At 52.1% G+C, this 25,699-nt stretch overlaps 1 protein-coding gene across 1 annotated transcript in view; it reads right to left on the bottom strand.

Annotated features, from left to right (window-relative positions):
- The window catches only part of FAIM2 (Fas apoptotic inhibitory molecule 2), a 33,651-nt gene extending 19,724 nt beyond the window's left edge, over nt 1-13,927 (bottom strand). Inside the window, exons 1-7 of the mRNA XM_059185415.1 lie at nt 13,624-13,927; nt 9,881-10,076; nt 7,102-7,202; nt 6,621-6,685; nt 6,176-6,229; nt 630-680; nt 250-289 (exon numbers count right to left, since the gene is read on the bottom strand). Coding sequence (XP_059041398.1) covers nt 250-289; nt 630-680; nt 6,176-6,229; nt 6,621-6,685; nt 7,102-7,202; nt 9,881-10,076; nt 13,624-13,638 — 522 coding nt within the window. The 5' untranslated portion in view covers nt 13,639-13,927. The remainder of the gene's footprint in view (nt 1-249; nt 290-629; nt 681-6,175; nt 6,230-6,620; nt 6,686-7,101; nt 7,203-9,880; nt 10,077-13,623) is intronic.
- Nucleotides 13,928-25,699: the final 11,772 nt, after the last annotated feature.

The following is a 25,699-nucleotide window of genomic DNA, read 5'->3' as shown; positions in this document are numbered from 1 at the left end:
TAAAAAAAAAAAAAAACAACATCACAAAGAAGAGAGACAGTGGATAGAGTTGGGGGAGACTAAGCCCATCTGGAAAGAGAGGTGGGATGTCTTTGTGGCAGAAGTGGGATGAGGATGCTCTTGCTTCCACCAGTGACCTCACATTGGACATCCCCAGCCCAGATTTCCTGGCCCTCGAAGCCCATCCTCTTTCCCTCCCCCCACCATCTCCACTCAGCCTCTGTCCCCAGTCACCCCTACATCACTTACGAAGATGGTCAAGAGAATCAGGTTCCAGGGGAAATGCCTCCTGCAAGGCAAGACACCAAGGTCAGAGGAGAAGGTGGGGGGCACCAATAGGCACAGGCCAGGGTCACTGCCACGGGGAGGGGTTCTCGGTCTCGCTCCCATCCCCACTCCTCAGAGTCCCTTCCTTCAGCCACATCCCCAGGCACCCCCATCAGTGGATCCACGCGTTCCTGTTGCTACCTCAGAGGCCCCAAGTGAAGGAGAGAGGGGCAGGCTTGACAGAGGCAGAGGATAGAGCCCTCTCAGACATGCACTGTACCCTGGGGGCGGGCAGGACAAGGGCCTGAACTTTCAAGACCCTGTTCGTGCTCCCACAAGTTGCTCCTCGGGCCATCACATACCTAGGTCCAGAACAGCAGGCCAGGGTCAGATAGGTCGCAAAGAATACAGCGCTGTGAGAGAGAGGGAGGGGCCAGTCAGCCCATGCCCCAAGGTCCCTCCAGCCAATGCCCTGCTCATTCTCCTCTCCACCACCCCTGCCCTCAGGTGTCAGGCAGTAAGACTGGGCGAGGGGAAGGGGGTTGAAGACTACAGTCGTCCTAGAACCTGGCAACAGGCAGGTGGGCCATCCAATCCCAAAAGACAGGAATGGGCATTGGACGAGCTTCAGGAAATTCTGGGTCAGGGGTGCCATGGGGCAGCTCATACCCGGTCCAAAGTGGCCTCCCCAGACACTCAATACTCCATAGTAAGTTTGCATATGGAGTTTTCTGTGTGCCCGGCAGAGTGTGAAGTGCTTTAGGACTAATAATTGATGTAATCCTCGAACCTTCTTGCCCCAGAGTCTTAGCTTGTAACCACTGCCCTACACTGCCTCGGTCAGTCCCCTCCCGCCCTGCTCACTACTTGTCATCACCTTGTTGCTTTCTTGTTGGTCTCCCCAACTAGACTGCAAGTGAATCAAGGGACGGGCCCTCATCTGTCCCGCCAGCACCTGGCCCAGGCAGGAAATACTAGTGACGTGAATTTCCGGATCAGGAGGCCATGTCCAGTGGATGACCGGCTGGGAGGTCAGGTGCCATCCAGCAACAGGAAGGGCTGAGGACTGAGAATTTTCTAGACAGCAGTGGAGGTGAGGACCAGTCTAGGAGGTGGAAGACGAGGGGCTGAGGACTCCAGGCGTGTGTCCATGCCTACCTAGATTGGTGCCAGCATCAGTGCATGGTCTCCAGCCCCCAGTGGGCCCTCAACAGGGCCCTCTTCCTCCTGGGTTCATCACCTATCCCACCAGCAGCAATTCCAACCATCTTTCCCCCACCCACAGACATCCCAGGCTGCCTCATTCCTGCATATCTGGCCTGACGCATCCCAGAAAGATTCAAGATGACGTGGGGTTCCCTTGGTTCCCCGCCTGCCATCTGCAAACACTGTACCGTGCATTTGTGTGCCCTTTTTCCTGTCCTTCCATCCCCGGCCCATCGCCCCAGCCTGGGCTCCAGGCCCCACCCACTCAGGGGTCCCACCATCTCTCTCTCTAATACCTCAGCCTTTCTGCTGGTGCCTCTCCTCCCACACAGCCCTCCTCAGCTCTTTCCCATCTTCGGCCAACATCTTCCCCAGTTCCAGCTACGGCTACTTCATCCAGCCTCCTGGAGAAGCTTCTTGAAACAGCTGTCCCCATTTCATAGTATCCATCTCCATCCCTGCATTACTCCCCAACCCCACAAACCCAAACCCAGCCCCACTTAATGAGAGCCGGCTTTGCCACAGCCCTGTGACCTTGTTGAGTCCCAGCTGACACTTGTTAGTCCCTGTCTTAACCTGACTTTTCAACATCTGATCACTCCCATTGTTCCCCTGGTTCCAAAATGACACACTCCTGGGGCCCCTCCTGTGCCCCAGGCCACTCCTTCCCAGTCGCCTTCAGAGAATCTAAATAGTCCCCGTTCCTTTGATATAGCGTCCCAGTCCCACCCGGGCAATGTCCCCTCATGCTCTCCCTGGGGGCTCACTCCCCCAAAGGACTCCCTCTAACAGGCAAAGGCTCACGGCTCCCACACCTTTGCTTCTCATCTAGATGTTCCTTCTCAACCCCAGACCTGAACAGGCAACTGGCAACTCGGCAGACACGGCCATTCGGAAATGTGCCAAACCCAGCAGGTCAGGAGTGAACTTGTCCTCCTCCCTGCCCCTGCTCCTGAGTCTCATCTTGCAGAGGACACTACGCACATCCACATCGCCCAACCAGAGAACTCTGCATCCTTGACTCTCTGATGGCCTCGCCTGATTAATCACGGGGACCCGCCAATCCTCCTACCCAGGCTGCGTTCAGATCTGTCACCTTCTCTCCCTGCCCAATATCACCCTTTCAGGTGGGACCGCCTCTCTCTGTCTGGTCCTGTTGTCTCCAGCCCTCCCTTTCACCCTTTAAGCCCCAGATAGACCCGACCCTGGGACTCCCTTGTTTAGAATTCCCAAAGACCTGGCAAAGCCCTGCTTGATCTGCCCTGCCAACCTCCTCCCTGCCCTCTGTACCCTCTTAAAATGCCCACCACCCTCTGCTCCTGCTGGGAAGGACCAGCCGGCAGGGATGCCCGAGGCTTGGGTCAGAGGGGCTCCCTCCGTGCACCATAGACATTCCTTAACTGCAGCCCACGCCCCACACCCTACGGGCCTGTTCACCTGAACCCCTGCCCAGACGTAGCATCTGGTGTGACCTACTCATTTTGCATTCCTCAGATTAACCTGGGGCCTGGCAATGGTTAGGTGACCTTTAAATACATCTGGATGAAATCCAAAAGCATAGGGGATGTAGAAGCGGAGAAAAGCCTATTGGATTTAGCAAATAGGACCTTTCCATCATCATCTTCTCCTTTACTTCAGCTGCTCTCAAGTGATGGGGGACAGTTGCCCCAGTGACTGAGGAGTTCTTAGCGCCAAGGACCAGTGAGGGACAGCAGAATTATCCGGCCCCAGTTGAGAAACACTCCAGGATCTACTCTCTTCTGGTCTCAACTTGAGTCACTGGTCAGTCACGTTGGCAATATTGATGATGATGATGATAATAATAATAATAATAACAACACCCTTGTCTATGTGCGTCCTGGGTGTGAGTCCTGCCTTCCTTCCAGACTGGGAGTATCCGAAGGGCAAGAGCCCACCAGGTCTCTTTCTCTTCCTGGCCCACAGCTCCTCAGCCCTCAAGACCAGGTATCAGAGGAAGGGCAGAGGGACATCATCCCCCCAGGGGTTACGGCGCCCGTTTGGAGCCCAACACCCATTTTCTTAGCCTAGCTCTACCACTTTGTGTGACCTTGAACAAGTTGCTTAATTGCAGAACCCCCTCGTCTCCTCCTTAGTGAAACAGCAATACTGGTACTGATTCACGGAGCTGTAGCAGGACAGAGAGTACGCACCCCAACATTTAGCACAGGGCCTGGCACAGGGTAAGGACTTGAGAGTGGGAGTTGTTATTACTTTTAGACTGACAATCTATTAGATTGACAATCTCCCAGAGAGGCTCTGACCCACCTCTCCTGGCTCTGGTCTTACCGTTTCCTCCTCTGCCTGTCAACCCCCACCCCCCATACCCACAGCCCCAACTCCTTCCCACCATAGGGCCCTGAGGGAGCAATCAGACAATAATCAGACAATACGGCAGGAGCCCTGCTAAGGGAGATGACTGGGGCCTCGAGAAGGCCGCCATCCCAGGGGGCAAAGAATGAGTCACAGAAGTAAAAGAAAGAAACTTGCTTGTCAGTGCTGGGGCCCCAGGGCCTGGGCTGGAGCCAAGGTCTGTTTACAGAGTGTCAGAACAAGGGAGTGAGGCTCAGGTGGAGGAAAGCGTCCAAACCCAGTGTCCTCCCTCGGTGTGTCCCGCTCTAGGGCCAATCCCGGGGCAGCAGGGAGGCAGCCAGCACTTAGGGGAAGTGCACAACACTACAAGGCTTAGGAAGCAAGAACTTCTCCACGAGCCTCAAGTCTTCATCTGTAGAATGGGGATAATCCCAGTATCTGCCTGGTAGGCTTGTTTTCCGGATCAAATGATAATACCTGGAAAGCACTGACACGGTGCCTCACCATGGGAAGAGTGGTCTTATTCTTATTGCTATTAGGGGCTTGGTATGTGGTAGGAGGTGAGACCCATAAGGTCTCAGACCCAGAAGCAGGTTCAGGGGGGCAAAGGGGAGAGAGCTGAGAAGAGGGAAGGGGCTGGGGTGGGGCAGAGCCACAGGCTGGCTTTCTGGAGAAGAGGGCAGCATCCTGGTGGTAGAATTTGCAAGTACTTCCAAGGCTTTGTGACACCCCATAAAAAGCGCAGGGTCCATGCCCACTCCCAACGTCTCTCCGCCCACCCCTTCCTCCCCCGAGCTGGGGGGAATATCTCCGCTTTCTGTCCAGAGATGTGGAGGTGAAGGACCATTCAATCTCGCCATCCATAGGCCAGATTCTCATGCCTGCCCTCAGTGGGGTGGGCTCTGCCCCCACTTCCGAGTCTGCTCATTCCTGGGCTGTGTCCCTGCCACCGTCGGCTCAGGACGTGGAGTCCTGCCGACCTTCCCACAGAAGGCCTGATGAAGGGCCTGGGGACTCCATTCCTGAGTCCTCAGGGCACCTGAGTCTGCCAGGCGGTGCTGACGTGCTGGGAACCATGCCAACCTGCCATGTGGGCTGGCCCGGGGGCAGTCCCTGGGGTCTCATTAGCTTACCACACAGTGCCTCCCCGTTCCCCTAGTTGTATACCTTTCCGTCTGGTCTGCAGACAGGCCCTCTGCCCTACGCCTTAAGTAAGGTTCCAGGTGTGAATGTCTCCTCCCCTGGGACTCCCAACTTGACTGAGCTACCTCTCCACTCCTCTGCTCCTCTAAAGAGCTGTAGAGGCCAGGACGACTCTCCTTCTTGTCAGTTTATGGCTGGCTTGTGTTAATTCAAAGCCTACTCTAAGACTGTTCTGGACTTGGGGTGGTCCAGGAGGCCAAGCCAACCTCTCCACCATATCTCCGCCCAAAAGCAGGCCTAGCACAGCTGGAGGGTGCAAGCTCCTCACCAGACATCCAGAACTTCCGCCCAATAAGCCTTCATGGCTCTCTGAGGTGTCTCAGATTCCCTTACATGGCACCTTCCAGTCCTCTGCCAGTCTCGTACCTTATTTACCAAATGGACCATAGGCTGAACAAGACTTAGGTGAGAGCAGTTCTGCTTTGAGCCCAGGGTAGATCTGGCCTAGAATTATCCAGAATGACCCCTAATTGCCCAGATAAGAGGGTCAGGAATCAGCTACCCCATCAAACTTCTTCTCTTAAGTTACCTGCCACGCTCCAGAGGACAAGCAGGAGCTGAGTGGCTCGAGAGGAAGGGAACCTGCCAAGCAGAGTGATGAAGAGCACAGGCCTCAACCTGAACCCTGGATTTGAATCCCCAATCCACCACTGACTAGCTGTGTGACCTTGGGCAAATTACTCAACCTCTCTGAACCTTTAGTTTTCTGAAGTAACCCTTCCCAATTGACTCGAGGATCGAACGCAATACTGTACATCCAGCACACAGAACAACGCCCAACCCTTATTAGGCACTCCGTAAGTGGTACCTATTACGATGAACAATTCATAGGCATTAATAACAACATTAATTAGAGTAGCAACATCATCATTAGTGTGGGCCAAGGTGTTCCAGGCCCCCTTCCCCTCAAGGCCAAGGTCTGGGTCTCTCCAGCTGGGGCCCCAGCCCCACCCTCCCTTCTTTGTGCAAGCACCAGAACCTCAGTCTGCTTCTTCCCTCCGCCTCAGATCTAAACACCAGAAGGGCCCTTCTGGCCATGCTCTTGTGAGGACAGTCTCCCTTTAGGGTGGGGAGGAGCCATGGGCCTGGCTTCTGTCAGGGGAGATTTCCCACCTTGTGCCACTGAGGGTTCTCTGAGAAGGGGCCTGGAGGCCTAGGGTATACTCACTAGGATGCCCAGTACCATCCTGGGTTGGCCTGGACATAGTCCTTAACAGGGTCACTGCAAAGAAAGGAGAGGGGAGAATCAGAAAGTGCCCTCTAGCTCCATCTCTGCATCCACCCTCCAGGACTGGTGAGGAGAAAGGAGGAAGGGACCCCTGTGGGGCACAGGGAGCCCCACCACAGTCCTGGGCTGGGGTGGGGAGGTACCAGGTTGTGGGGCTGGAAGATCTGTGAGGATGACTGCCTTGTGGACACCTGATGGCCCAGAAACCACCAGGTCCTCTCCACCCCCTGCCCCTGAGTCGAGGACTCCTTGTGGGCACTCACTGAAGTTCCTTCCCAGCATGAGGCCATCTGCTTAGCCAAATCACTTAGCCAAACATTCCCAGAGCCATCTAGCCTCACCACGGCTATCCCTGGAAAGTGCCAGGTCCATGCCACCAACTCACCAGAAGGTAAAAAGAGCCACGACACCCAAGGTCACCAGCAGCTGGATCAGCAAGATTGTATAGACCTAGGGGTAGGAGGGAGTTCTGTTCAGCTTTGGAGAGCCCCATTTGTGGCCACGGAGACTTGGCCCCCCACTGAGGCTCAGGGGGACCCCAGCTTCCCAGTGACTCAGTCTCCTCTCTAGACCTGCATCCCATACCCTCCACTCTCCTTCTTGGGGGTCACTAGAATGGACTAAGGACAAGGTATAAAAAGAGCAAAGATGCTCCAGAGCCCACCCCTACAGGACGAGAGGTCCCAAGTATTTAGAAAGAGGATGAGACACTGGGTTAGGCACAGCAGGAGGAAGTAGGCTGAAACCTAGGGACATGCTTCCCAGTAGGTACTGCCAGCTGGGGTCATTGGAGAGGGGGAGAGGGCCTTCCCAAGGGACTCTCCCCACCTAACCCCGAGTCCTTGAGAGTTGGGAGAGGTGGTTACCTTTCTGATGAAGACTCGTCGAACTTTCTGGTCATCCCAGCTGAAGGTGGTGAAGAGCTCATGGTCTCCAGCGGGGAAACCGTTCTCATAACTAGAGCTGCCTGGATGGACATGGGGAGGGCCATGAGGGCTCCCAGACATTTAAATCATTTAAATGCTGCTCCTAGTGGCCACCTGTCCAGAGTTGACTTTTGTCAAAGTGGCTCTCAGGACTGGGCATGCCTTTCTCTCTAGCCCCGTTCTCAAACATCTCACCCAAACCCATCCCATCCCCAGATCACTCTCCCCACCTGCTTCTCCTGTCTGAGTCCCGAGAATAAACTGTCATCTCCTCTCCGATTCCTACACGCTGGTTGGAGCTCTCTGGGGCCAAGCCCGGGCAAACAAATAACCACCCTTTACGTCCCCCATTTGTTTTCCCTGAACCTGCTGGCTGTTCTCCCCTTGAGGCTGAGAACCAGAGAGGGAGTCACCTAGCACATCCCAGGGTCAAAGGTCCTACCCCAGCTTGCTCTAAGATCCTTGGGGTAAGAACTGGGGACTAGCTGGGGAGGAAGGACCTGCTGGTACCCCAGCCTGGAAGCAAGGCAGGGAGAAGACCAGAGAGGGAAGGAAAGCCAGGGCAAGGAGGGTATGGATGGAAATGAAGTTTGGGGGCTGCTCCCAGAACCCAGAGCCTAGGTATCAGGCCTGGGGAAGAGCATGGGATCCACAGTCAGAAAGACCAACATGCAGATCCTTCCTCTAAGGCTGACTAGCTGTGTGACCTTGAGCAAGTCACCAGCCATCTCTGAGTCTTCTCTCTGCTAGGGTCAGTGATACTCACCTCGTGGGGACCAAACTAGATGAAAGTGAAAGCCTATGGCTCTGTGCCTGGTAGGGACTCTGCTGCCCTCTCCTTTCCACCCCTCAGCTGGGCCACTCCTAAGACTAGGCTCTGTATTCGTCCTCTGTCATTTCAGTTCCCATTCTCTTCCTGCCATTTCTCCATGATCTCACTCTCCAGAGCAAAAACATCAGTTTTGGTCTTTCAAAGCCGAGCCTGCATCAAGCTCTTTGATGGCTCCCCACTGCCTTTTACTCAAGTTCAAGATCCTTAACAAAGCCTCCACAGCCTCCCCTGAGCCCTCAACCCTGGTGCACATTCCTCCCTCCTACACGTTTCTCCAGCTGACTCTATTTTTCCAGCCATGTGCTTTCTTGCCTCTGGACCTCTGCAAATCATCATCTCCCAGCCTGAACACTCATTTCCCTGTCTCTTCACCAGGCTAACTCATGTAATCCTTCAGGACTCAGTGCGGATATCCCTTTGTCAAGGCAGCCTTCTCCGACTGCCGGGTGGGTTAGGTCAGCTGCCCAGGCCTCTGTCACTGCATACTTGTCTATGGAGTCAGGTCTGCAAGGGCAAGTCTTGCAAAGAGATGCATCCCTGGAAATTTAATGGGGGCTGGACACAGTGCTTGGCACACACTTAAATGTTTGTCACATGTGGACTAAAATGAGGTCCCTTCCTGCCCCAGCAGTTCCCTGGAAAACATTACTTAAGGCAGCTAATCTCTGCAACCCGGAAATGGAAACTGAGGAAGGGGGAGAGAGGGGAAACCCACTACAAACCTGGGGCCTGGAGGCCCTCACCCTTTAATGTTGCACTTCTCTTTCACATTCTGTCTACAGCCCCTGCCAAAGCCTGAATGGTCAGGACACAGAGTGGGAGAAGAGGAGAAAGAAAGCAGTCCTGTGGGTATCTGGGGCAGTGAGAAGGTTCCCACAAACACCAGACTTTCATTGGCCTTCCAACAGGTCACAGCAGGTGTAGGGCTGCTTAGCTCTGAGCCGAGGGATTTGTGGTAAGGGGTGTGGACCATGGTGGCCACTGCTGGTGAGTAGAGGCTCTGTCTGAGGTGTTATTCTTGAGGTTCCTTCTAGAATCTGCTGGAGAGGGTGGGAGTTGATAAGATGGGGGTGAAGGGTAGTTTGAGGAGCTGCTGAGGGAGGCCATAGGAGCTGAGGAAAGCTTGAAGGGGGTCCTTTCTTATAGCTTGTGGGGAACTGTATGTTCCCAGCCCTGAGGCAAAGCTCCCACAGTCTGCTCATCTTGACAGAGGGGCTCCCACTGGCTGTGATTCTTGGTCTGCAGAGAGCTGGAATTGGCCTGGGTCAGCCTGCCTACGAATTATGCCTGGCCATGAGAGGCACAGAGGCTGACATCCACACACCTCCCTCACATCGTGTCCTCCTATCCCCAGCAAGGACTTGGAAAAGGGACGAGAGACAAGGAAAGTGAGGGTAAAGTGAACCTCAGATCCCTGGCCCACAACAGTCCTGGGGTCTTCATGGGAACATGTCCCCACTAAGGTTTCAGGTTAGCCCACACGGAAACACACCACACCTACACTCACAGGGAGCCAGCCACGGCACTCTCCCTGCCCTCTTTATACACCCTGTTCTTTGAGGAGATGCTTTCTAGAACAGCCCCTGATTCTTCCCTCCCCCTCCACTCCGATCCCTTTATTTGCCCTAGCTTGGTGACTCGAAAAAAAAATCCCTTCTTCCCCATCCAAGAGTACTGTGACTGCAGACACTGTGTCTCTCCCTTTCCATGGAGTCCTCCTTGACCTACCTTTGGAAGAGCCCTCCAAATCCCAAGCCTCTGACAACAGAGCCTCATATAACAACCACACAATGCATCTATTTACAGGCAACTTCCTCCTACCCAGGTTTCTCATCTGGTCCCAATACTCCCCTTAATGCTCCTGCCTCCAGGAGCTGAGAGACTTACTAGGGTCCACATAGGCCCAGCTGGGATGGAGAGGCACGGCTGATGGGGCCGGGGGGAAGGCCCCTGCCTTCAGCCCCTCCCCAGAGGTGGCCTCCTCATAGGAGGGCGGGGCTGAGGGCACTGCTGGAGTTTCCTTCTTCTCCCCACTGGCCTGCTGCTGCCCCTCTGTCCCGGGGGCTTTGTTAGCCACGGAGATCTGTGGAGTAGAGGCAAGGAGAGACAGTCACAGACAGTCACCAAGGAAAGGGAGTCTTCCAAGTCCTTCTCACAAACCCTAATTTCTGGTACTTTCTCACCTGCACTAGGAAGGTTGGGGGCACAGATGAGAATCTCCCTATTTTATGCGGGATAGGAAATGTTATTCAGCCTTAAGAAAAGAAAGAAATCGGCCGCCTGGGTGGCTCAGTGGGTTGGGCCTCTGCCTTCAGCTTGGGTCATGATCCCAGGGTCCTGGAATCGAGCCCCACATGGGGCTTTCTGCTCGGTGGGGAGCCTGCTCCCCACCCCCACGTCTGCTTCTCTGCCTACTTGTGATCTCTGTCTGTCAAATAAATAAATAAAATCTTCTTTTAAAAAAAGAAAAGAAAGAAAGAAATCCTTCATTTGCAACCACATAGGTGACTCTGGAGGATGGTTACACTAAGTGAAATAAGTCAGACATAGAAGGACAAAAACTGCGTGATATCGGTTATATTGGGAATCAAAAGTAGCCAGACTCAAAGAAGCACAGAGGAGAATGGTGGTTGCCAGGGGGTGGGGGTGGGGGGGCACGGGGAATGGGAAGATGTCGGTCAAAGGGCGCAAAGTTTCCATTGTGCAGGATGAATATGTTCTGGAGATCTAATGTACAGTACGGTGATTATAGTTAACAATACTGAACTGTAGATTTGAAATTTGCTGAGAGGCTGGATCTTAAGAGTTCTCCTCACACACAAAGAAAGGTAACTATGTGAAGTGACAGGTTAACTAGCTTGATTGTGGTGATCATTTCACAGTACATATGTATATCAAAATATCTAGTTGTGTACCTTAAATATGTAGAATTTTTATTTGTCAATTTGTCAATTTTTATTTCCCCCCACCCCAATAATGCTGGGGTGGGGGGAAAGGCTCTCCCTTTTTCTATAGATGGTTCAACTGGGCTTCAGGAAAGCCAGGGTTGGTCTGGGGCAAACACCGAAGCTGGAATAAAAACTTTGGAAGGAGACATTCTTAGGAGAGCCCACCCTTGGCGGTCATCATCCCTGGGGCAGAGAATGGATCGGAATGGTTCCATTGTCTCCCTGTGGTCCAGGGAAGGGCCTGGCACAGAGTAGGTACTCAAGAATATTATGAAGTGAAAATTTCTTTTCCTTAATCTCCCTGTTACCTTTTGCTAGTTGTATTCTGAGCCCGGTTTTAAAATGGGGGAACTGAGGCTCAGAGGGGAAGAATGACTTGTCCAAAGTCACAAACCGACACATAGACCACTGGGCTGCAGAGCCCAAGCACCCTCCATTGGGACTGGTCTCCTTCGGTCAGGCTGGAGATGACACTAGGAAAGTGGGAATGGGCGAGCAGGGAAACAGAGAGGGGTTGGGGGGACTGGAGGAAGGGCAAGAGGTTCCTGGTAAAGGATCCTGTTTTGGCCTTGTGTATTGGAATCTTAGCTTCTCTCCCAAACCAGAACAGAATCACAGGGTGTCACTGCTAGAATGGACCTGAGAAGTCACCTAGTTCCGCCCCTTCCTTCATCTTAAAGATGAGGAAACTGAGGCCCAGTGGGAAATGTTCCATGACAGGTTGAAAACTTAAGTCTATTTACACTCAGCTCTGCTCGCTGCCCCAGAGTGTCCACTTAAGCTTTGGTGAGAGGATGTGAGCTGGGAGGGCCTAAAGGCCGACCAGAGGGAAGACTGTGGGAGAGGGGCGGTATGAAAACTGAACCAACACCAAAAAGATTCAAACTCAGAAAATGAATGGGAGGGCGCCTGGGTGGCTCAGTGAGTTAAAGCCTCTGCCTTTGGCTCAGGTCATGATCTCGGGGTCCTGGGATCAAGCCCCACATCGGGCTCTCTGCTCAGTGGGGAACCTGCTTCCCCTCTCTCTCTGCCTGCCTCTCTGCTTACTTTTGATCTCTCTCTGTGTCAAATAAATAAATAAATAAATAAATAAGATCTTTAAAAAAAGAGAGAGAAAATGAATAGGAGTCAGGTCTGGCTGCAGAAAGAATGTGTTAAGCCTGAAGGGCCCTAGAGCAAGGCTGCAGAGTTCATTCTTCGCAGGATGCTTCTGGCTAAGGCAGCCCAGAGGTGACTGAGCACCAGAAGATCTCTGCCTGCACACAGCCCCAAGGACCCCTGAACTGGAGGGTCCTTTTCACCCCCAGAAAGCCTGTGAGTAGGTGGGGGGAATCAGCGGGGGGAGGGGAGGAGGAGGGAGGACTGGGGGGTGAAGTTCTTCATTTTCACCAGCTCTTCATTTCCCCCCCTAGGGAAGGGCCTTGCAGAGCCCAGGCCTGTGGGATTGGGGCCCTGGCTCACCCAGGGGCCCTCCCGCTCCCCATCCCCCTTCATCACCCAGACCAGAAGGGTCACATCCAGGAAAATCCAGTTCAGCCCACTGAACCAAGTCCTTGGAGCCCAGATCCAGGAAATGGGTTATCACCTCTGATTTCAGCCCTGTCCAGAACAGGTGCTGCTCACCAGCCCCCACCCTGCTGATCAGCTCCAGAGCCTCCAGGGCCCTGCCCCCTAAACACACACACACACACACACACACACACACACACACACACACACCCGGCATTCCCAAGAGAGGTCTGCCCAGTGGCAGGAGGTGGTATCACCCAATGACATCATTTGGAGGTCTCATGAGATCAAAAAACAGAGAGAGGAGGGTCTGAGAGCCCAGGGAAGGATGTCATTGGCTCTGAAGCTCATCTTGGTGAGAAGAAGGGGGAGTGTAGGGGAGGGTCCTCTTCTGTTTCCTCTGCCCAATCCTTAGCACCCCCAAAACAGAGGGCCAGAGGACCCTCCCCCTTTGCCCCAGGTCCTGGCTGTTGTATAATTCCACAGGCTGTTGACGTTATGTAACTGTACTAGGCCAGCCAAGTCTCTGCCCCAGCCCCTCCCCTCCATTTCAAACCTAAAAATGGGGAAAAAGAGACGTTTCATCTGGTCCCATCTTGTCCCATGCCTAGCAAAAACAAAACCAAAAATCAGCATCCTGAGGCAGGATTGTCATGGTAAATGCCTCTCTGGCCCAAACACAAGGGCTGTGTCCAGACGGGGACTCATGACAGGGATTTGGGGGGGGGGGGGTCTCTGTAGGGGTGTGAAAGATGAGCGGAGCGGGATCAGAATTGGGATTGGAGCAGGGGATCGGGCAGGGTAGGCATGGCCCCTCGGGCATTAACCCAGGTGCCCTCCACCACTCCCCCCACCACACCGCGGACACCCAGGCTGATTCCTTAAGGGAACCAAGGCACCTGTGAAGGGTCCTAAGATGCCAAAGCGCACGGGGGAGGGGGATATGGAGGTGGGGGGTGGAAGGCAGGGGAGGTGGGCCTGTTGGGCAGGAAGAAGCCCTAACCCATTCTTTGAAATGGGCCTTTAGGTCCTCTGACTTGAACAAGGACCACAGAGGACCTTCGCACAAGCGCCAGGGGCGGATGCTCGAGTGATCCAGAGAGTTCGCTCGGGATGACAGGGAACTGGAAGCCCGAGGATGGAGGGTGGTGCAGGTGGGGGAGATGCCGATACCTTTCCTTGGGTCATGGTGCCGTGTCTCCGGGAAGGGGTCCCTGAGGCAGGGGCGGCCGCTTGGGTCACCGCAGCCTGCCTGCGTCTCTTCCCTCCTCCGCGTGGGTTCTAGCAACATCCACTGCAGCCGGGCCAGGCGGACCGGAACGTACCATTCCAGCGCGGGAGGGGGAGGGGGCCGGGGGCGGGCTGGGAGGTTGCTGCGGAGGCCGCTGCGGATTTACAAGCCCAGCGGGAGGAGGCGGCGCACCTTCCCCTCCCCCGTCCCCTCCGTCCGGTCCCCTGGTCCCGGGACCCGGGAGCGCGCGCTGCGGAGCCGCCCAAGTGGATGGGTCCGCGGGGAGGGAGGAGGCTCGGGCTCCGTGACACCCTACCAGCTGATGCTGCCTGCCTGGAACCGGAGCTGGGTGTCGGGGCCTTATCCCTCCACCATCTCTGCTGCTGACAGGCTCTCTCCAAGCCTCAGCCTCCCCCCTCCCCGCCTCTGGATGCAGCCCCAGATTTCTCTGTCCATCTCCACCTTCCTTCTCCTCTGTTTCATCATCCACCGCAGAGTGGGAAAGTCTCCCACGGCTTGTCTACCTTCCCTGGCTTCTAACAGGGCCCCTGGGCCCTAAGTTCCTAGGGGCCTTTGGGCAAGCCATGTGGGCATCTCTCTTGCCTCCATGTTCCTTCCTGTGAAATGGGAGCAATGGGCTTCTCCCCACCTTGTCACTGAGGCCTGGTGTAGGAGGATGCAGCTGCTGTTTTTTTCAACCCTGCTAGACCATTGGACCAGGCCTTTCCAGAAAGACATCTAGTTCTGTCTCAAAGCCTCTCCAACCTTCATCCCTACCCCCAAACTGCTCCCTTTCTGCCTCCATTCTCCGCCTCCATCACCCCCATCTTCCTCCCACTCAGGAGCCTGGCCCATCCGCTTTCCCAGGCTTCTCTTCTCTGGGAATCAGCCATCACCAGGCTCTGTTTTCTAAAGCTGCTGCAGCGTCACTGTGGAGTTCGCAAGCTCCAGAGCTGGGCTGGATTCCCAATTTAATCACCCACTGGCCTTGTGACTCTGGCAAGGCCTTAATGTTTCTGAGCTGCAGCATCTCCTATGGAAAGGAGGCACTCTGTCCGTCCCAGATGGACCGTAAGACACATAAGGTATGGCAGGAGAAGGACACTGAAGGCCACCGAGTGCTGTCAGTATGTGAGTTATTATTAACTGAGAAATCTCCTACGGGAGTGTCTTGGGCTGCCCCAGAGTGAGGACTCAGAGATCTGCCTAGAAGGATCGGAACCTTATTGGATGGGATGGGAAACCAAACCTGATGCAGGGGTGGCCGCTGACCTCCTGCTTCTCTGTCACCTCCTAGCTAGACCCACTTAATGATGGCGAGAAAACAGGTCCCTAGGTGGGCAGGTTGATTACTGAATCTTGATTCCAACTCTGCTCACTCTTTGTGCCCCACCCCATAGCTACCAACTGCCCGCATGCTTACTTAAGCCTAGGCCTTCATGTTTAGAGGCTCTCTCAGCCCTCGAAACCCCGAGGCCCTCTCCATCATCCCCACTGTCCCCTCACTGTCCTCCCCAGCCCCTTTCCCAAACCGTTCCTCCTGCAAACTGTCCTCATAAGCCCCCACCCCAACCCCGACACCACTGTGGCCCAAGGGCTAAATGGCCTATGCTTCCCCTCTCCAAACATGTGAACATGTGTTCTGCAGTGGTTTTCTTCTCCTGTTTGACAGCTCAAGCACCCCCTCCTCCAGGAAGCCCCCTTTGCCCCTGATCCAGGTTAGATGTTTTCTCCTCTAGTCTCATAGCCCCTGGCACATGGCACTGTGGAGTTTCTTTGTCTGTCTCCCTGGTACATCCTAAGAGATCCTGTCTAGCAGTTTTCCCATCAGTAGGACTGAGTACTACTATGCTAGGCATGCGGAATGAGCTCAATAAATCCTCACCGTGACTATTACCCAGACATATGGTGTTACGCAGAGACTGAATTTAGGTAGGCCTGAATTTATTTGTGAATCTCACGTGCTCCCCTCGCCCCATTTACTCCATTCCTGCCACACAGGCCTCTAGGCTGTTCCTGTGGGCTAAGCAGGCTGTCAGCTCAGGGCCTTTGCACTTGCTCTACTATCCTCTGCCTGGAATACCTACAGATTACTGCATGGTTCACTTCCTCACCTACTCTTTGGCGCTGCTCACACATTAACTTGTTGCGGAGGTCTTCCTGTTCCTGTATTAGTAGCAGTGCTCCAACACACCCCCACCCAGCTCATTGGACAGTCTCTTCCCTGACCCAGCTTTATTCTTCCTTCCTTGGCAATTGTCACCTCTGACACATACCTTTTGTTTAGATTTTTGCTTTCTCTCTCTCTCTTTCTACTAGAATGTCTGCTATATGAAAGGAGGGGCTTTGATGGGTTGGTCTATGCCGATGAGTTGAAATACTAGCTGGCATGGATGTGCCAGGAGTCTATAAATGTTCGGATGAGCGAAGTACAACAATATACAAAATCCCTATATTCCTCAGGCATTTTGACATTGTCTGTGCTGTGATGGCTCTCAGATGTTGGACTCTATTATCTTGACATCATTGATATGTCCCCATTTCATGGTCTTTGGCCAATGCCTGGAGTTTGGAATGTATGTTTCACACTCCGCTGGCTCCTAGAGACGGTAGGGTGTGATGTCATGAACTCAGACTCCCGAGTCAGGCAGCCTGGGTCTCCCTTCCCAGCTTCTCGACTTGAAAGCTGTATGACTCTGGACAAGTCAGTCCTGCTCTCAGAGCCTCAGTTTCCCCATTTTTGAAATGAGAGATAGTGATCATAGGGACTTCCTAAAATTATACAGGGGATTAAGTCATGATAGAGAGAGAGCTCTCCACGCGTACCCAGAACCTGATTAACTCAGTGTCAGCAGCTAGCATGAGCCTTAAGGGTTCCACAAATGTTATTTAAAGATTTTATTGTTTTATTTATTTGACAGAGAGAGAAAGAGTACAAGCAGGAGCAGCAGGCAGAGGGAGAGTGAGAAGCAGGCTCCCCGCAGAGCAGTTAGCCCAATGCGGGGCTCGATCCCAGGACCCTGAGATCATGACCTGAGCCCAAGGAAGACGCTTAACCAACTGAGACATCCAGGTGCTCCACAAATTATTATTTTTTTAAAGATTATTTATTTATTTGTCAGAGAGAGAGAGATCACACATAAGCAGACAGAGTGGCAGGCAGAGGCAGAGAGAGAAGCAGTCTCCCTGCAAGGCAAGGAGCCCGATGCGGGACTCCATTCCAAGACCCTGGGATCATGGCCTCAGCCAAAGGCAGAGGCTTAACCGACTGAACCACCCAGGCGTCCCCACAAATGTTTAATGAAATAATTAATTTCCACCCTCAGAAGGCAGCTCAGTTCCACTGACATTCATTCATCACGTGTGTCATGCCTACCTCTCTCTGTGTGACTGTGACACTGCGGTAGAAGCTTTAGTGGTTCAAAGAGGGTTCAGACATGCAGTCTTTCTTCAAAGAGGAAAGGTCCATTCAGAGCTCAGCCCTGTGCCATGCTGGGGTGGGAGCAGGCATGGGCAGTCCCTCCCCTCAAGAGGTGCCTGAGGGGAGCCAGGGATAGGGAGGGGTTCTCCAGGGGAGTTGGGAGCTTACTGGGATCACATCTCTGAATCCCTAGCCCAGGGAATGGGCTTTATTCTGTTAACATGAGAAGTGGAGGTGGAGAGAACTTTCAAGGGTTTTTGAGCAGGGGAATAGCAGGTTCAAAAATCATGCTTTAAAAAAAAAAAAAAATCATGCTTTAGAAGGACCAAAGTGCTGTAGCAATTTTTGTCATTAAAGCATTTTCTTCAGCAAGAAGGGCAGAAGGATCAGCCTGGGAGTAACGTGGGGAGGGCCTGGAGCGGGGCAAGACTGAGGTGCAGAAAGGTGCTTGCAGACTCTGTGAGCTCTCGTGACAGCCTGGAGCCCAGACCTGGGAAGCAGCTGGATGTGGGATAAAGGGAGAAGGAGGGTCAGAAGAGATGGGGCTTGGAGGCTGAGTCCCTGGGAGAGTGGTGCTTTGATAAAAGGAAGGAAGGAGCTGATGTGTTTGGGTGGGGTGGTTGAGTTTGTGGTGCCCATGGGACACGTAGGTAGACATGTCCTGTAAGCAGTTAGCTAGAGGCTCCTGGTGCCCAGAAGAGAGGTTCAGGCAGGGCTTACAGAGCTCAGGGGGTACCTGCATCACATCCTAGGGGAATGCCTCATCCCTTCCTGCCCCGGAGCCCAACTCCAGGCCCCATCAAGCTGAGCAGTGCGGCAGTTGCGACCAGTCTGGGTTTGGGGGTTTGGGACTCCTCCGTCATTGGTAGAACAGCGCCATGCCTTGCGGCACAGTGAGGCCAAGGAGAGAAGAGGGGAGAGCTGGCCCAGAGCAGCACCAGGGGGTGGTGGTGGGGAGTCGGAAGGAAGTTCTTCCCTCTCTCCAAAACCCCCTCACTGTTTCCAATGAGGTGAGAGGGAGAGACTATGGTGACTAATATAACACTAAAAGAATAATTACCAAAAAAAAAAAAAAAAAAAAAGATCCCCAGGCAGTGTTGTCAGGACTGCCTCTCAGGGCAGGGGAAGGTGTGGGCCTCTGTGTTTCCTCCTCCCCCCTCCTTTCAGGCCAACAATGGTGGGCAGCGCAGCCCACCCCCACCCTCGCTCTGCTCTGCTCTGCTCACCAGCCAGCTCTGCAGCAAGTGCAGGGGTGGGTGTGAAGGTGTGGACAGAGGCGAGGCTTCTCTTTTCACAGCCATAGCAGCAAAGGGCCAAAGAGGGTGTGTGACTAACTTCAAGTTACATGACATGTTGGGGGCCAAGCCAAGATGAGAGGAGTGCACCTCACCCCAGCTCTGGAGCCATCACGTCAAGAGTGTTTCAGTGATAACACTTATTTGGGGTGTAGGGGGACTTGGGGGGTGGTTCTCACATGGACAAAAGCAGAACTATCCAGGCACTTCTTCCCAGATCCTCACCCATAAGTATGTCTTTCCAAACCTGCAGTAGCCCCTGACCCCTCAAGGATGGAGAGAACCTGAGGGGTGGGGGAGGCAGGAGGGCATTTGAGACCAGTGAGGGGGAAAGGCAGAGGCAGGGGCTAGAGCCCAGGTCACTCACAACAGACAGGTATCTCAGGGTGCTGGAAGAGCTGAACCGCCCTCCTGGTTTTACCGAGACTCAGCTGTGGCTGTCCCCCCCAGCCCCCCTCAACCACGCCCACACCAAATTTCAAAGCCTCTCATTGTCCTGCAAGGCCCTGGCCCCCTGCCCTTCTTACTGCTATCCCTACAGGCCCTTCCTACCTCCCCCTCCAGCAGCCCAGCAGCAAAGAAGTGGCCCTCCTATCATGGCCAGCTGTAGCCTGATTGTACCACTCCCCTGTGCTGGGGTTTGCATTCCTGCCCCACGACCCCCTTCCCCATGACACACTGCCTCCCCAGATATGGTCCCAAAGCACAGGGACAAGAAACCTTTTGCAAGCATCAGCACCCTGAATCACCCTTCTTCCCAGACGCAGGGATTGCTTACAGATGTGAAACCACATTCCTGTCCCTCTCCTCCCCGCCTCCCAACCCCTGGGCTTTTGCTGATTCCTGGCATGGTCATGCGTTCTGTTAGGATCCAGTGTTGAGCTGTGTGATTTCTACATGAGCATTTCTGCTTCTCCACCGAATGGAAAGCTCCTTAAAGGTAGGACTGCGTCTCTCCATCCTTCCAGCCCTGACTCCTCCTCCTCCACCTGGTCCCGAGCTCCATGATAAGATAGGTTTTGGAATTAGGTCTGTGTGGGTGTAGATTCTGACCTTACCACTTAGGCAAGTCATGAAATCTCTCCAAGCTTAGTTTCCTCATCTGTAAATGGATATTCACTAATTAATTCACCCATTCAGCCAACATTCATTGAGGGCCTACCACATCTCCAGCAACTAACACAAAAGACACAAATCCCTTCCCTGTGGGGCTTGCTTTTCAGTGGGGGCTAGAAGCACCTGTCTCAAAGGGTGATTGGGAGGGTTCGATGCGCTCACTTAGGAAGAGCTTAGCACGGTGCCTGACATGAGAGGCCCCACAGATGAGAGCCCTTGTTGAGCCCATTTTGGAGAACTTATTAGTGTGCCAGCTCTGTGCCGGGTACTAGGAGACAAAGATGTGGAACAGCCATCCACATTCTCAAGGAACTCACGGCGTAATGCCCCGATGGCTGTTGAATCAGCACTACCCTCATCATTGTTCAGAAGCTTAGGACAAGCACCAGCCTGTATTGCAAACGACAAAGAACCATAACATTCTAGAGTGTCGGGTGTAGCATGGAGGGGTTTATTCCCCGAAAAGATTCTTCAGACTAAGTCATACATGATTGATGTACTTGGGGAGGTTCAGAGAAAGGAGAGAGGTTATATTTGGTTAGGGGATCAGAAAGGATTTTGGGGAGGTGGCTTTTTGAACTGCATCTGGGAGAAGAGAATAGGATTCCACAGAAAGAGAAAGTGGTGGCGAGATAGGAAGGGCGGCCCTTCGGGGGACCAGAATGGCACACAAATCAAGGCTAGGAGGAAGGAAAACAGGGGGCACAAATGTTGTCCTTAATCCCAACATGGTTTAGCCCAGGGTAAGGACGGAAGTTGATTCAGGCAAGGCACTTATATTCACAAGTACAGGAGGCAACCCTCTAAGAGGTGGGGCTTGACGGACCCCCTGCCTCGTCCTCTACCTTGGCCAAGACTCAGGATTCCACCATTAGAAATTCATTTCTTAGGGCAAGCATCAGCTTCCAAGAGTCCCCTGGCAGAAGCAAACCACCCCCAGAGGAATAACATGAAAGGGTGGTTCCAGGAGGAGGAGAGAGCAGCAGGGAAGCAGGGCAATGACAGGAATAGGTAACATTTGTGCACTGTTCCTTTCAGTCCTGAAAACAGGGGGAGGTCCCCTTAGCGTCTTCCTCTGACAGCCGAGGAAATGGAGACTCGGGACCTTATGTGACTTGCCCAAGGTCTCCCATAGCTGCCGGTCAGCAGGCAGACCCTAAAGCCAGGCTCTCAACCACCATGCAGGCTCGCCGTGCTCAGTGGCCTCACCAGTTATATGGGGTTAATGGCTGCTGCTTCACAGAGCCATGAGTCCTCCAGGATGAAAGCAAACCACCCTCCCACCCGGAGCGGGATAGTCCACACGTACTTTGTCCCTTCCCTGGCTCCTCGGCAGAAAGCTCCATTTCATGAGCCAGGAGCCTTGTAAATATTTCAGTGGTGTCTGTGCGGCTGAGGCTGTGAAGCCTGTTCTCCGCAGCACTTGTGACAGTGAGGTCTGCGACGTGTCTCAGGCCCTGTTACAAGTGTCTGATCAGCCTCATGTTCAAAAAAAAGAGCGTTCCCCCAGAACAGTTGACAGTCACCGGCATGAGACAGATCTGCAGACTTTTTCTGGAAAGAGACCAGGATGTGAACAAACAGAGAGTTTCATCTTACCAAAGAGGCCATGGCAGAGGCTGGCCAGCCATGCGTGGGTTCCCCACACCACCACCTCCCACACCCCCGGCCTGTTAACTGGGCCAGGCAAGGGCTTGGTCACACTAGGGGTCCCAAAAGGACTGCAGGGAGCCCAGGAAAGAAAACAAGGGAAACGGGCTGTGCCCCTCCATCTCAGACTGAAGCCAGAATTGACAGCAAACTGACCCGGTCAATGCCTTTGAATTCTTTTTTTTTTTTTTTTTAAATAAATGTTTTATTTTGATAAGAACATTTAACAAGAAATGTATCCACTTAACGTTTTTAAGCCCACAATACAATATTGTTCACTATAGGCATGATGGTGTGCAGCAAATCTCTAGAACTTATTCATCTTGCTTAACTGAAACTTTATACTCATTAAACAACAGCCCTCTATTTCCTCCTCACCTCAGCCCCCCGCAACCAGCATTTGACTCTGTTTCTATGAGTCTGACTACTTTAGAGACCTCATAAAACTGGAATCGTGCAGCATTGCTCCTTTAACAGCTGGCTTATTTCTCACGACGTAATGTCTGCAAGTTTCGTCCATGTTGCAAATGGCAGGATTTCCTCCTTTTTGAAGGCTGAGTACTAGTCCACGACATACATGCCACATCTTCTTCATCCACTCCTCTGTTTGTGGACATTGACCTTGTCTCTCCATCTTGGCTATTATGAACAACGCCACAATGGACCCCAGAGTCTACATATCTCTTTGAGACCATTTCGCTTCCTAAATTAACTTTATTTGGAAACATTGTCTTCTTTTTGATGTTATTGTAAATGAGATTGCCTTCTTACTTTCCTTTTCAGACACTTTATTATTAGTGTATAGAAAAGCAACTGGTTTGTATGTTGATTTTGTATCTCATAACTTTACTGAATTCATTTCTTAGTTCTGACAGAGGTTTTTTTTTTTTTGGTCTTTGGGGGTTTTCTGTCTATGAGATCGTGTCATTTGCAAGCTGATGATTTTGCTTCTCCCTTGGTGTGGATGACTTTTATTCCTTTTTCTTGCTAATTGTTCTAGCCAAAACTTCCAGTACCATGTTAAATAGAAGCAGGGAGACTGGGCATCCTTGCCTTATTCCTGATCTTGGAGGAAAAGCTTTCAGTGTTTCAACATTGATTATGATATTAGTATGAGATTTTCTTTCTTTCTTTTTTTTTTTATAAAGATTTTATTTATTTGACAGACAGAGATCACAAATAAGCAGAGAGGCAAGCAGAGAGAGGAGGGGAAACAGACTTCCTGCTGAGCAGAGAGCCCGATGCGGGGCTCGATTCCAGAACCCTGGAACCATGATCTGAGCCAAAGGCAGAAGCTTTAACCCAGTGAGCCAGCCAGGCACCCCATAGTGATGAGATTTTCATATCTTCCCTTTATTATGTTGAGATAATTTCCTTCCATTCCTAGTTTGTTGAGAGTTTTTATCATGAAAAGATGCTGAATTTTGTCAAATACATCTATCGAGATGATGATCATGGGATTTTTTTTTTTTTTTAATCTTTCCTTCTGGGGCACCTGGGTGGCTCAGTGGGTTAAGCCTCTGCCTTCGGCTCAGGTCATGATCCCAGGGTCCTGGATCGTAGTCCCGAATCCAGCTCTCTGCTCAGCAGGGAGCCTTCTCCCCGCTCCCCCTTGCCTGCCTCTCTGCCCACTTGTGATCTCTGTGTCGAATATATAAATAAAAATCCTTATTTTTAGTTAGGTTTGCTAGTATTTTCTTAAGGACTTAAGGACTTAGGACTTTAATATCTATGTTCATCAGGGATATTGGCCTGTGGTTTTCTCTTCTCATGATATCTTTGTCTGGCTTTGATAATAGAATAATGCTGGCATGATAAAATGAATTTGGAAATGTTCCTTTCTCTTGACTTTTTGGGAAGATTTTGACAAGGATTGGAGTTAATTCTTTTTTAAAAGTTTGGTAGAAGTCACCAGTGAAGCCATACAGTCCTGGGCTTTTCTTTGCTGGGAGGTTGTTGTTGTTGTTGTTTTGTTCTTTTTTTTTTTTTCTTTAAGAGAGAGTGGGGGAATGGGAGGGCAGAGGGAGAGAGAGCATCTTAGGTAGGCTTCATGCCCAGCACAGAGCCCAACATGTGGCTTGATCTCATGACCCTGAGATCATGACCTGAACCTAAATCAAGAGTTGTACACTTGGGGCACCTGGGTGGCTCAGTGGGTTAAGTCTCTGCCTTCGGCTCAGGCCCTGATCTCAGGGTCCTGGGATCGAGCCCTGCATTGGGCTCTCTGCTCAGCAGGGAGCCTGCTTCCCCCTCTCTCTCTGCCTGCCTCTCTGCCTACTTGTGATCTCTGTCAAATAAATAAATAAAAATCTTTAAAAAAAAAAAAAAGAGTCATACACTTAACCGACTAAGCCAACCAGGTGCCCCTTTTGGAAGGTTTTTTGGTTGGTTTGTTTGTTTTTAAGATTTTATTTATTTATTTGACAATGAGAGAGAGATCACAAGTAGGCAGAGAGGCAGGCAGAGAGAGGAGGGAAGCAGAGAGCCTGATGTGGGGCTCAATCCTAAAACACTGAGATCATGACCTGGGCTGAAGGCAGAGGCTTAACCCACTAAGCCACCCAGGCACCCCTAAGAGGTTTTTCATTACTGATTCAATCTCCTTATGAGTTATAGTCTGTTCATATTTTCTGTTTATTTATGATTCAGTTTTGAAAGGTTGAGCATTTCTAGGAAGTCACCCATTTCTTCTAGGTTATCCAGCATTTTTGGCACTGGGGGACTTTGAATTCTGACATGCTCACAACTCACCCAGGTTGGACCCAATTGGCTAAAGCATGTAACTACCCAGGAACAGGGAGAAGAGAGGAAGGGAGGAGCATGACCCCGGGTTCACACCAGGGACAGTGTGAACTCTCAAGGTGTGTCCCTGGCACCTGTGGGCTTTGTGACTTGATATATTGGGTGATAGAAATCAGGGAGCCAAGTGGCTTTGCTGGTCACCGCAAAGAAGGAACAGCAGGACTCTGTCGAGCCCTAAGGTGTCCAGTCCTGTCGGAACCTTCCAGGCTCTAGATTGCATGAATCGTCCATCCCACAACAGGCCTGCTGGGTGGCAGACACTGAGGCAGGCCTATGGTGATGCTAAGATGGGACCTCACCCTTGGGAGGCTGGACAGGAAAGAAAGGCCGGTGGTTACACTCAGGACTGGCCAGGCTGTAGTAAGAACCATAACAGAGGAAAGTGAGGTAGCTACACCTCAAGGGAGTTGGCATTTTAACTGGTCTTTGAAGACCAGACAGGATTGGCAAAATCTATATATTAATACAGATTTCTTTTTCCAGTTATATATGTCATTGAAATGTGCTCATAATTTTAAAAATTTTAAAGAAAATGTAGAAAAGTTAGAAAAAAAGAGTTACCGAGTTCTACAACCCAGAGAAAATCATGGTTAAAATAGGGACGTCTGGTTGGCTCAGCAGGTTAAGTGGCTGATCTAGGGGTCCTGGGTTCCCTCCCTCCCCCCCTCCCCCCGCACTTTCTGATTGGTTAATGGGCCAGCCTCAGCCCATTTTCCTGCCCTGTACCCCGCGGCTGTGTTCTGGGCAGGAATGTGAGGCTGCAGCTACCCTTCTTCGCGGCACAGGAGAATGAGCCTGTTTCTTGGGTAATGGGGATGCGTTTCCAGAGGCAATTAAGTCAGGTGGGCCAAATCCCAAGACTGACCATCTAGATCCATGCTGTCCGATTTCGTAAACCATGAGCCACATGGGGCGGTCAAGCACTTACTACGTGAACAGTCCAAACAGAGGCGGACCTTAAGTGTAATCACACACTGGATTCCCAAGAGAGTATGAAAAGTTAACAACGTAAACTGCCTTCTTCGTATTTTTTTTATATTGACTCCCTGTTGAAGTGGTAATATTTGGGGTATATTGGGTTCAATAAAATATATTAAAATTAATTCCCCTTGTTCTTTTGCTTTTTTTCATGTGGATATGAGAGCAACTTAAATTACAGACATGACTCGCACTTGTGTCTCATATATTTCTTTCTACTGAACTCAGCCGATCTACACGGTTCTATTCTCCGTGCTCTTTCGAAGGGAAAGCCGGTGTGTGGCAGGGAGGTGTGGCAGGAGGGAGCCCCACAGAGGCACTGTTACCCATCCAGAGAGGTTGCAGGCAGATAGGCTCCCCAGGAGAAGGGAGTGTAGAGCAGTATTCTGTCTGTCAGTCTCCTATTTCTCTGTTCCTGGGTCTGCCGGCTAGCAGACTGTGAGCTCCCCGAGAGAAAGAAAACCTTGTTCGATGCACACTTATATCCTCAGTGCTGGGTCTGCCATCTAGTAAGCCCTTGAAAGTAGGCACTGAATTAATGAAGGAGGGGAGGGAGAGGGTTCAAACAGCAGAGAACTGTGCTGAGATGGGGCCGGCCTGCATGGGGGAGGGGGACACAGCACTCAGAATATCTGGAGATTTTAATCCTCCAGTCCTTTAGATTGTAGTCTCCAGAGAGCCAAAAGACCCTCAAGACAACTGGGAACAGGCAGTGAGAATGACAGTGTCATCCTCTCCAGCCTCCTGCCTCCCTCC

The sequence above is a fragment of the Mustela lutreola genome, chromosome 8, assembly GCF_030435805.1.
Source record: "Mustela lutreola isolate mMusLut2 chromosome 8, mMusLut2.pri, whole genome shotgun sequence".
NCBI classification, from domain to species: domain Eukaryota; kingdom Metazoa; phylum Chordata; class Mammalia; order Carnivora; family Mustelidae; genus Mustela; species Mustela lutreola.
The sequence above is the reverse complement of the archived record's forward strand: the minus strand, read 5'-3'. Positions and strand labels throughout refer to the sequence as shown.